Below are 12,636 nucleotides of genomic sequence, written 5' to 3' on the forward strand. Positions count from 1 at the left end.
TGAAAGTGGAGTGCTGTAAATGAGCGTCATTGTGGCTCTTTCAAGTCGCCCAACCCTTGTTTCATCCACTTGTGCAAAGTGGCGGAAAGATGGAATATGTGTTATCCTGTGTGGACATCGGGTTGGGCGTGGGGGGCGGGGAGGAGGGGATCCCCCCCTCTACCGAGGTCATTATCTCCAGACTCTCGTGTTTGATGACTTTAATGATTGCGAGTGGGAATAAAGCCATTTTTGTTTTGTTTTTTTCAAGCTAGCATGAGCGCGTGTTTGTATGTCTGCGTGCGCTTGTGTGTGCACGCGCCCCCGTGTCATTCTGATTAGACCTCGGAGAGTGCGTGGGTTTTATTTCTCGGCGTGTCAAACCGGTGAAAGCGGGCTTGTCTCAGCCACCGTCAGAAATAGAAGTGAGTCTCTTATACATCCAGAGAGAGCCAAAGAACACAAAAGAGTTGCGGGTGGAAAATTAGTTCCATCCATCTTCTTCCTCTCTGTGTATAATCTTGCCACCCCCCCCCCCCCATGCGATTGAGACGCCGCACAGAAGGGAGAGATGTCGACACGACGAGCGGTGTTAATTAGCCACTAAATCACCTCTTATCGCCTCGCCTGTGAGTCAAGAAGTCGTGTTCAGAATGGGCGACCCGGCAGTGAAGAGCAGCCGTGTAGCGTCGCGTATAAACAGAATCTTTTATCTCCAAACCTAACGTTTGCTCTGCTTGTTCAGTGACTAACCCGAATGCCGTCGAATACCGCGGCTTCTTTTGACTGCAATTCATTCCGGCCGCGTCCTTGGTTGAAATTAGATTGGGTGGACTTTCGGAATAAAGTTTCTCTATTGTATGAAAAGGAATTAAGCTAACGTTGCCGCTAGGCCTGTCGCTTTCAAATATCTTTGTATTTTAGTTTAACTCCTGTCCTCGATTCTTCTCAGTCTTTACACCTTTTCAGCACTTACCTTCAAATATATTTAACGTGTGCAAAAACAAATCCCTGAAATCACTTGACGCTCTTTTAACGGTTACGCTAGCACGCATAGCAATGAGAGAATGTGAAACCTTTGAGCGCTTCCTCGCTGAGGAGCGGAAATGTTTCCATATTTTGCTTGGTTAAGTGATCTTTGGGCAGCCTTTCGGTTTGATAAATGGCCTGGTAAACAAAAAGGAAGAAGAAGACAACAGAAAAACGTAAGACTAAACGAAAGGCAAGGGAGATAAATCACATTTGGCGCTGGATGAAGCCTGCTAGCGACTTAGCGAGTATGTGTTGTAACTGGACGTGGACTCGGATGACACATTTCCAAATCCCCCCCCCCAATCATCTTCTGACATGTTTCACAGACCTCACGTTGTTCTCGGGGACCCGCGTGTTTCGGCTTCACCGAGTTTGCACTTTGGGCCGCCGATGGCACCGAGTGGGTGGGCGACACTCGTGGGCCACGTCGCATTCGGAGAGGCTGCGATGTGCTCTCGCCTTGATGATGATTGTTATTGCCGTGGCAAAGTGCAGGCGGCCAACGCGCTCATTCTGTTTTCTGGCGTTTCCGCGAGGCCACGTGTAATCGCAAAATGCAACGTTAGGCTCGGGATCGATCCCTCGTTCCATCCGGGGGATCATCAGTCCGTGTCGCAGTTTGCATCGACCAGATCCGACTGTCTCTCTTGCCGCACTTTTATTGCTTGAAATTATCCGGAACATTATCGGGACTAAGCACGCAGGACTCAAACAGAGCAGACAATTAAAGATAAACTACAGAGAATTGTGTACGATGAGATGGATGCTCCGAGAGAAATCATTTTCTTTTGAGCTATTACAGCTTTGCTCGGAGAACCCCCCCTCCTGTGTTTATTCTTCAGCCTCCGTGCTTTGTCTCGCTTGCCTGATTAGCGTTGGGGGGGTGTTGGGTTCTTAAATTTTGATAAGCAGTGTTAATGATGCAGCCATTTGAATGAGGCCATTTGGGGATGGTGGTGTGTGTGTGTGGGGGGGGGGGGTGATGTTCCGGTGTTATTACTTAGGAATAGCAGTATGAGACTAATGCTGAAGACTGGAGCTGCATTCGAGTGGTGTGCCCGTTTGGGGAAAATGCTTATTAAAAATCTGCAACTATTTAATCATCAGTCATTCATGATGTACAAAGATCATCAGATGATTTATCCATTTGGGATTCGCCAGGAAAAAGCAATTGGGACAATGGTTTATGATTAATAAATCCTCTTTTGTTTGTGACACATGAATGCAATTATTATTATTTATTTTTTTTTAACTGGAGAAGAGCGTCTTCTTAGAGAACAAATTGCATTCAAGCACGCCACATAGCTGACTGTGTTCGGTATTTCGTTTTGCTGAACTAGCAACTATTAGAACGGATATGAACCATGGCATGCGGCTCATTTCACCCACAGGCAACCTGGTCTAGTTTGTGCAACATCACACACACGCCCTGACTGTGGACTTTTTAGTTGTGTAAGTTGAGGGGTTTGTTGTTTTTAATGGATGGCTCGACATTACAAACGGCAAAAGGAGAGACGGAATCATTTGAATGCGGTTTTAGTGAAAGGGAGAAGAAAAAAAAAGGTCGTCTGCCCCGCAGCACGATCGAGAACACACCTCTATCGGCAACTAAAATCACTTCCTGCTTTCCTTTACTTCAACAGCCAATCAGAATCGGTCAACCTAAAAACATGGGGAAGCCATTACTAAACAACAGAATGCAATTTAGGTCATCTAAGCATGGAATAATATTGTAAGTTGAGGGGTTCGCAGGTTTTAAATGGATTGCTCTACGTTTAGAATGGGCAAAAAGGAGAGGACGACTTCGTTTGAACACAGCTCTTTCTCTTTTTTATTTTTCTCTCCTCAACCGCTCCCCGCTAACGCTCCAACCAACACTCCCCCTTCCGGTAACGACCCGCCTTCCTGTTTTTCTTCTCCAATCACATGTAAGCAACCTACGAATATTTCAGGACGTATTAAACAGAGTATAATTAAGGTAACTAACATAAAAGAATATAATGCATGAATATAAAATGATAATAATTAACAATTTAACGCTTACAATATGATGCTCAAACATAAAATGGCAATCAATAATGTAACATAAGCTTATATTTGCAATAAAGTTGATGCTAAATTAAATAACTTATAACAGATATATTTTGTATTGTATTGTGGGCTTTTCGGCGACGAAAATGCACTCGAGAGCTCCGGTTTTCGTTTGTGTACTTATTTTAAATTACCATCAAGTCGTCTGTAGTGACCATTATTTCCGGCATTTTCCATTTGTGGAGCAAACATAAGGTAACCGACAACCGTGAAATGGCTTGTGCGTCCTTTTTTTCTGAACAGAACGGCTGATGGCAAAACAGCAGTGTAGTCATGTTTGCGCACCGCTGGAGGGAATTGCGCGCGCGCGCGCGTGTGTGTGTGTGTGTGTGTCTTGTGCCAATGATTGCCAGTGGCACAGAGGAGACTTCTGCTGCTCGCCTACAGTGGTGCCAGTTTGCTGCCTTAATATGTTTTGACATAAGACGCATCATCGTAGCTGTCAGTGCCCATCTGCTGCGTAGCGCATGCTAGCTTCAGCGTCCTGTCATGTGGCGCTTTCTGGGACGCAGACATTTTGTCGCGATTGCTCCCATCACAGCTTGATCAAGGGAAATTCATGTGCTGCTCCGAAACAAAGTAGCTGCGCAAATGATGATAATGTTGCTCTGGAAGAGAAGTTTTGTCATTTCAATCGGGTGTGTTGTTAAACCCGCGCAATCCTACGTTTTGGGACAAGCACTGCTGAGTGTGCTGTAATGTGTCTCTTTTTTTTTTTGGATGATTTGTGGATGGATTGCACACTGACTCAGCCAAGCATTGTGCTGTGGGGATCTTTTTATTCTGTGCTTCTCTAATGAATTAAAAGCATCTTTTTGGGGGGGTTGCCTTTGGTTCCAAAACAGTGGCTCTACTGCCACCTGTGTCTTAAACTGTAGAATGCATGAAGCTTGGAATGTCTGTTGAGCAGTGGCGTCTTTTCAATCAGATGCTCTTGAGTGCGCCTCAGTTTGCAGTTCCCCATCACGACACTAGATGTCTCTCGACTCCAACTTGCGCATCGTCCTTCCGTGCCCTCATCCAACCAAGCCGACAGTCTTTGCCTGTTCCTTTTACTCAGCAGTTTCTTTGTACTTCATGGGGTTTTGTGACCATCGATGTGTATTGCTGTTTGATTTATCATTTTCAATTTATGGGCGATACAGGTTTATTTTTCGAGGTCAGTCCCGATCAATATTATGAAACAAACCCGTCACTTGGCTCTCTAATCTAAATCGGAGGCGGCGCTTATCTCCTCAAGGGGAATGCTTTGGTATCTGTTCTTATTTTATAATTATCTCAATTTTTCAATGTCAGAGAACTATGAAAAGTACGAACATGCAGATGTCTTTTTTAAGCATTGCCGACTTTGTGCCAGAAGTGCGCCCGCCTTTTGATTTGTAGTCAAGTTCACGTGGATCAGACTGTTTAAAAAGACACAAAGGATATGAGCACGGTGCTCCGAGGCGTCAGCATTTTGTAACAATGCATCAGTAAGAGGACATTTAATTGTATTATTTCTCTCCTTTTTCTTGCTGCAGGCATATATTGAAACCACTGGAAACAGCTTGTAACGGGTTCATGCTTATTCAAGTCATTTAACTCCTCTGTAGTGAGTCTCATTTCATGAAAATTCGAACATTCAAATGATGTACAGACTGGACGCATCAGCAGAGAAGAAATTCTGCCGTGACAAATGAGGCTCGCTTTTGTTGATCTGTAGTGAGGTCATATTTCTTTCTCTCGGCCAGCTGGATGAGGCTCCAGATCATCTGCGATTTGAATGAAGATGGAATTGTTATTGTAGTTTGCCAGTAGTTGGAACTGGTTTGAATTCCCCGTACCGTCAATAAGACTCCAGTTCTGGCAGAAAAAAAAAACCTGCCCCAAAGCTGCCACCACCATGCTTCATTTTAGTTATGCTAGGGGTATCCAAACTTTTTCCTCATACAGGAAAAGTCGGGCCAATTTTGTTTTTTATTTTACCTGACTGAACATGCCAAAAGGTGATCGGGCAAATAGGGTTTTTTTGGGGGGGGGGCAGTGGGGGGTGCATTGCATCCCACTAGAGTGGATCTACTGAGCAGGAGCTGAATACTACCTCCATATTCAGAACCAAGACAAAAACAATCTGTAGTCAGCTGACCATAAGAGGAGAAAAAATTAGGTTTGTTTCTGAAACGGTATAATCTTTGTTAGGCACAGAAATTCTATGACTATTTTAACTATAATTTTTATCAATAGCATTGTGGACCATGTTAAATGTGGCAGTGGGCTGTTAGAAAACAGTAGCCAGGCCACAAATGGCCCCCAGGCCGTAATTTGGACACCAATGATGTATGTTTTTTTTTGTTTGTTTGTTTTTATTTATTTAGAAAGTTAGATCTGGTTTTTATCACCCATTAATTTTCCCACACGGAATTGTAAGATTTTAAATACCCTTCCCTGATTGGCCGACTTCTTTCCCGCATGCCTGGCCACAGTCACTTCCGCCTTTTCTCTATATAAACAGCGTGTCGGCTGTCAGTCAGATTTTGGAACTCTGCGCATACAAAGGACGCTCCGCACCGTAAGGCGTCCTGTCCATTTTGGAGAAAATTTAAGACTTTTAATGGCGCCTTATAGTCGTGAAAATACGGTATATGTTTTTTTAAATATCACAGAAACCTGGCATTTGAACAGATTTTTACTTTACTTCATACCTACTGTACAATGTGGTCCATGCAAAAAAAAAATAATAATAATAAAACGTTTCTCTTTATCGTATTACCTCGCTGCCATGCAAACGTGTTCTAAGAGGCCACCTGCTTATTTGACTGCGGTTTGCTTTTCATGCCGGCTGTCACAACAAAAGCCTCGGAGCGTCTGAATAATTGAGATGTACGTGGTCGATACTCGCGAGGGTCCTAAACATCTTACTTGGAATATGAACCGCGCATCAATCGCGATGAAAACAAACAAACGCGAAAATGAGTTCCGAGTGACGTAAGACGGAGAGACTCGTTTGGCCGAGGCAGCTTTGACGTTACGTCGTGACGACGCGGGGAGACTGCGCTCCTCTCCGTCAGGGATGGACGAGCTTTCGACAAGCAGGAAGCGAGCGGGAGCTCCTCACATCCTCCTCTCTCCCGAGAACACCCGCCGTTGCGACAGGGAGTGCGCCTCTCGCCCCGCCGCGACTCCTCCGTGCTGCCCGAGCGAGGAGAAGATGCGCTGAAGCGAGCTGTGCCGCCTGCGAGGTTGGGGGGCGGGGTGGCGGGGTAGAAGCATGGCGGGCGCCAAGTTGACACCCTCGCCCTCGGAGATCGACCCAGACGTGAAGACCGAGGTGCGGAAATCTCCCGAGCCCACCTGGGTGCGCTCGTCCAACCCTCTGAGGAGCATGGACTCGTTTGGGAGCGATATCGGCCAAAGGTATCGATCGCGCTGCAGCACGATACGGACCATGCATATAACATGCATTCGTCTTTTACATGCAAATAGCTCGCGGCCAAACTTGAACTGTTGATTGATATTGAATCACCGTTTAATGCTGAACGCCCCCCGCCCCCCCCCCACCTCTTCCGTGCCCATGCCGTGATAGTTAGCTACGCGAGGAGGAACATGGGCTCGACAAAACGGCCTGATTGTCATTTTTCTTTTTTTTTAAACACATCTCGGCATCACATGCATTCCATAAGTCTGACTTCCGTGATTATATAATTCCATCAATGCTGCATTCCCACTTGCCTCTCCAACAAGTTTTTTTTAAACGTAATGCAACCTTATTTATGTGAAATGCAAACCATGGGTGATATTGTTTGGCATTACGCAAATGTATGATCGAGGACACTGATGTACTATTTGATTGACAGCTATCAAAGAAGCAAATCGGCTTGATGCAATCATTTTTGCACTCCAAACACTGTATGATATTTAAAGCCAGTTTGGCAGCACACTACACAAATGTGTGCTTTTTTGGGGGGGGGGACGAGGGGGGGGGGTTGGCTGTGTTTCAGAGAGCACTGCTCAACTCTGCTGCTGCAGTGGAGACTCGAGCTCGGCGTTTACCGTTTTTTACAGTGTTGATTTCGGTCTCGTTGTCTCATTGTCTATGCCGACATGATTGCTGCAATGATTCACTGAGCTAACCACAACATGATGAATACTTTAGTCCTGTTTCATCCAATGAGCAATCCATCTTCTATCGCCGCTTATCCTCATTCGGGTCATGGATGGGCTGGAGCTAATTCAAGCAGAGGCACCCTGGACTACTGACCAGACAAATTGGGAAAAATAAGCACCATTGAGAATGAACCGTTCATGTTAAAATTCAAGACCAGGGGCCAGAGATGAAACAACATTTTGCAACGTTCTTTTCACTTTATTCATTTTCAGCAGCTCTCGATCAACATAAATTCAACAATAGTTGTGCACTAAAATATTTGCTTGGCATTATATGAGCCTCATGAGGACACAACGGTTCAGATAATGGATGGATTGATATATGGGTCATTCTGGAACTGGATGAATATTTTGGCTTCCATAATAGTAAATAAACTACCAAAGGCTTGATTAATTCCGCACAGATCAATGGTCCAATTTTTATGACGTGAATTATTTGGTGTTTCCCATACCTGTCACTGTAATCACAGTAACGCAGTTGCACAACCTGACAAATTTTAGCTTTCTCTCAAAAATAACAATCATAATAATAATAATAATCAAATGATGTGAAGGAAAATTGTAAATAGTACTGCGATTTATCCATTTGTGTTCATATTGTATTTAATTGAAAGATGTTTGTTGTTTTTTTTCTCTTTCTCCTTTCTTCTTTCTACATACATTCTTGCTGCTGGAGGCTGTAAATTTCCCCAGTGTGGGACGAATAAAGGATATCTTATCTTATACTTATACTTATAGCTTTTTTTGCTGTTAAAATTTGATGGGAGGGATGTAAAATGTCAATTCCTGAATGACCCATATCCCAAGACTTGATTTCAAATTCAACTTCTTGTCTAAAAAAAACAAACAAAAGTCCTGTAGATGTAAAACAAGAGCTATTTAGAACAACCATAGCTTTGTTGGCATTAAGCTTATTGCTAACAATCAATAGGAAATGGCATTGGCGTGCTAACATTAGCATCGATTATAGCGGTTTTCGAAATAACGGATAATATTACAGAATCTTACTGAGTTACTTACGGTAGTAATAGAAGAAGTATCGGTCTTATATTGCCTCCTGTTGCCCGATGCGGGCACACCAGTTGGAGCAGCACAATGAGCTAGGTTGCAGCATGAAATGATGATGCACAAGCTACTTATTTCTTTACATTCTGTTTAATGATGTTATTACAGTTCAGTTACACAAGCATGGCCAAGGAACGAATTAAACTCTCATCTCCGGGCACCAGTCAATCAAATGCAGGGGCGTAAGTGCACTGTACATTTAATATAATGAGATTAGACACTTATATGGTCCATCTGAGTGAAACTACAACTACAAAGTGGCTCGAGATGAAAATTAGTTTGATTCCTAAGATGTCCTCATGTAGCGTATTCTTTTTTTTGGGTGGGGGTGGGGGGGTCCCCAGGAACCTTTTTAATGGTGACTACTGTTTAGAACTTTAGATGAATCAGGAGCCAAGCTGATTCTCATTTTCAACGCCATTTTCATGGCGTTACTTTAGCTTCAGCTTTCAGTCTGTTCAATTGAAAGCCGAGCCACGGAATGCTGACCGGACTCGAGGCCATTTCGCTCGTGAAATACAGTCACCTTGGGATTTGTGTTTGCAATAAATAAATAAATAAAATAAAAATAATAATGGCTGGCCGAGGAATAAAGTGATCCTCCGCAGCAGCAGAATGCACGTATTTTGACTTAAATTATTCACCCTGTTATTGTTTCTGTGTGGAAGTGGAAAAAAAACGAAACAAAAACCCCGGGCAATATTTCACTGCTCAGAATTGGTCAGTATCATCTTCAACAGCTGAATGTGGTCTAAACAGGAAGATTGATTCTACCTTGCCTTGCTGGGAGGACTCTATTTGGAATCCATACATTGTACAAAAACAAATCATTTGAATGGTCAGTTTGCGTATCCCGCTGACTGATTGGAGCACTTTACTAAACGGTCAGCCAGCATCTCAGAAGCAATCTGACAAAGAGCAAATCGGGGCTGTTGATTGACAGAAAGGCCGAACCGCATCCCGCCCCTCAGCTGATCTTTTCGCAGAGCAGCCGTCGCTGCCCGTTTGCATCACTTTCGCTATTGATCAACTTGCATTATTTGCTTCCCTGTTTGTTTTCTCATTCCTGGCAACCACATTTTAGCACGCCGTCACCTTCTTGATGGATCGGTTCTGTCATTTCCCACTTTCCCACTCTTACGTGAAAAGTTTGATCCGGAGGGAAATGTCCAACATGAGTTCTTGCGACTGAGCTATTATTTGCAAGCAAAGCAAGTAAGCATATCATGAATTATAAAGTATAATTCAATTGGACATGACTTTCAGTGTCAATTCCCCTCTATTAAATATCCCAAATTTTACTTTCCGTTGTGCACAGGTATCAGAACAAGTCACAGTGGCTACGTCTGTGCAAATGATTCCACAGTTTTTTTTTTTGGTAATACAAAGTCACGCATCATTGCTTTTTATGATCATTTGTGCCCTCCTGTCCACCACAGAACGATGACACTTTCATTTGATCTAATCCCACCCCGGGTATTAATGAGCTGTTTTCAAGCGCTCCTCTGATTATCTTATATAATGGCCAGCATCGTCGTCGTCTTTAATAATGAAGTCAGGACTGAAGATTCCCTTGATGAGCATGCCTTAAAATGAACTACCGATAATTAAAAAAAAAAAGTATTGAGTAAATGAAGATACAAATACATGCCAGACAGTGAGTTTCGTGAGTCTCCTTAATTTGCGCTCTTGAGATCAATATTTTATATGGATTCATTTCGGAGGCTTGGGGAAAGTGAGAATGAGTAATTATCTCAGTGGTTTTTTTTAAAATATATGTTCCATTTGATGTCTGACTCATCCAGAAAGCTCAGAGCATTTCTATGAGGAAGCAGAAAATGTAATTAGAAATGTTATTGAATTTTAAAGCGATGTTCAGGCAGAACGGATGTTCTATTTGGTGTACAGCCCAAAAGAGTCTGGCATGAAGCTGTTTGGCCGGTTGACTTTATCTCAAGGATGTCGCCTGCAAAATCCTTCACAGATTCGAGTTTGAATACCAGATGATGAATACCAGAATGATTGACACACGGCCATGGAACGGCACAGATGCGCAAGAAAGTCGATTCCCTGTCGTAGTCATGCCCACACAGAGGGATGACGTGCGGGCTCAACAATATTGCTACATGGGGCAAGCTTAATTTTAACTACCGCATTGGCCCAAATATAAGACGGTGTTTTTTGCATTGAAATAAGACTGAAAAAGTGGCATCGTCTAAAATTCGGGGTCCAGACGTTATACCCATTCACGACGCTAGATGGCGCCAGATATCATTGAAGCGAATGATGAAGTTGACTCCCCAGGCCAAAGTGAACCCCTGCCGCGAAGAATAAAAATAAAAATAAAAAGTGGGAGTCGTCTTATATTCGGGGTCTAGACATTATACCCATTCACGACGCTAGATGGCGCCAGATATCATTGAAGCAAATGATGAAGTTGACGCCCCAGGCCAAAGTGAACCCCTGCCGCGAAGAATAAAAATAAAAATGGCGGTAGCAGGAAGAAAAAAAATAAAAAATAGTGGTAAGAAAGGAAAGAGAAGAATATAATAGAAGAGTCTTATAATCAGGGCCATCTTATATTCGGGCCAATACGGTACATAATTACAATTACCAACTTAGTCTTTAAATATGCCTTAATAGTGTCGGGTCACATTTTTTTGCAGTAGTGGCATCCCCCCCCCCCCCCCCAAATGAAAATCCAAATCCCATTTGCCCTTGAAAGTGCTGCAGAGATAATGCCTGTGTACAAGCCGAGGCCCTCCCTCTTCAGATCCGTTACAGTTTCGAATGTGGTTGAAAGCGTGCTTCCAAAGTGCTGCCTTCCACTTGTTGTCTCGCTCGCTCAGCACCAGCTTGTTTTTTTTTCTTTCTTTCTTTCTACATCTACCACGCAGAGGTGAGCTGAGCGCGCTATGCTTCATCCAACGTTTCAAATCAAAGAGATGATTTCCGTAGCGCACAGAGATGCTAATTGGATGAATCTGGATTGATGTTGTTTTTGCTAGCAAGCCTATTTTCTTGCATGCATCACGAATGCGTTTTCGGCTGTAAATTGCCCGTGCGAGCGTTGCTGTCAGTGAGCTCGTAGACTTTGTTGTTGTTGCTTGTACTGTAGCCCTGCCAGGGCTGTCTGACAATCTACCAATCAGCTTTATTGTCAAAAGACCACTGTTACTTTATCGGGTGTACGCTACGTTTTTTTTTTTTTTGGTGGTGGTTGTTTTGCTTCTGAATCAGATCAATTGAACCGAATTGCCTTGTTACGAGTGAGACTCAAGGCAAGACTGTTCACTCCAAACCGACCGACTGAAGTGAATAGATTCAACAAATTGGAAGTGAATGAGCGCCGTGGCCATTTCAGTGTTTTAGAAACTCTGCGAAAAGCAGCTGCTGTTCACAAACGACCCCAATTGGGAATTTTATTGAGTCATGAGTATTGCTTCAATGACTCGGCCATGTTGTCGATATGCAGGAGATGTTTCAGATTAATGGGATGTGCAGGTCCTTCCCTCGTGAGTTAGCCGTTTGCTTCCCGGCTTTAATGGACGCTCCATTAGCCCATTTCGAAAGGCGTAAATGCGTTGACTCCTTGTCAGAAACTTTTAAACCGCATAGCCTCAACTGTAAGACGATCAGCTTTTAACAATAGTGGTTTGTCAGTAAAAAATTGCCCCGCTCGTGGCTTTCTTCCCGGCTATCCATATCGGGACTGTGTGCCGGCACTGCGTGTGTTCACCGGTCTCCCATGGTTTGCATGAAGTGTGTTTTTACTCCTCGGGTATAACATCCCATCGGGTTTTGTTGCTCCCGCGCGCAAGCCGAGCAGAGCCATCTGCAGCGGAATCCTCTTCTCTCTGTCCCTATCGTGTCCTTCCCTTGCCCTCGCTGTCCTAACCGGTGCCTATCTGTGTCCGTGTGTGCTGCGTCCAGGTATCAGGAGGAGTACAGTATGGACTCAACCAATGCCCAGTAAGTCTCTGGCAGCATCATGCTTGCATGGCATGGATTATGTCTTCCTAGGGTTACCCGGCACAAAAGGAGGCACCGGGAAAATAAACGGAGGCACTCGTCACGCTGTTCACTTTTATGCGCCGATTGTGTAACTATCGCCACGACCGTTTTTTTTTTTTTTATTGCCTTAAGCAGTGATATTGCTGCACAACACTGATAATGTCGTTGCCTTTCATGGCTACCTTTTCAACAGTTGCTGTGGTGAGAAAACGTACAAGAACAAAGAACAGAAAGCAAATTGACAGGTTTTTAAAAAAAAAAAATATTCAATAACACCACACAAAATGGTGAAAAGGCAGCACACGGGTCAAA

At 43.8% G+C, this 12,636-nt stretch overlaps 1 protein-coding gene across 4 annotated transcripts in view; it reads left to right on the plus strand.

Moving 5' to 3' along the window:
* LOC127601949 (potassium channel subfamily T member 1-like) overlaps positions 1 to 12,636 on the plus strand; it is a 60,931-nt gene that overhangs the window by 9,274 nt on the left and 39,021 nt on the right. For 3 of the 4 annotated variants that reach the window (XM_052067690.1, XM_052067691.1, XM_052067692.1), the window contains exon 4: positions 12,244 to 12,282. The exons of the other annotated variant lie outside the window; for it this stretch is intronic. In XM_052067690.1, coding sequence (XP_051923650.1) covers positions 12,244 to 12,282 — 39 coding nt within the window. The remainder of the gene's footprint in view (positions 1 to 12,243; positions 12,283 to 12,636) is intronic. 4 annotated transcript variants of the gene reach the window in all.

This window comes from Hippocampus zosterae, chromosome 6 (genome assembly GCF_025434085.1).
Source record: "Hippocampus zosterae strain Florida chromosome 6, ASM2543408v3, whole genome shotgun sequence".
NCBI classification, from domain to species: domain Eukaryota; kingdom Metazoa; phylum Chordata; class Actinopteri; order Syngnathiformes; family Syngnathidae; genus Hippocampus; species Hippocampus zosterae.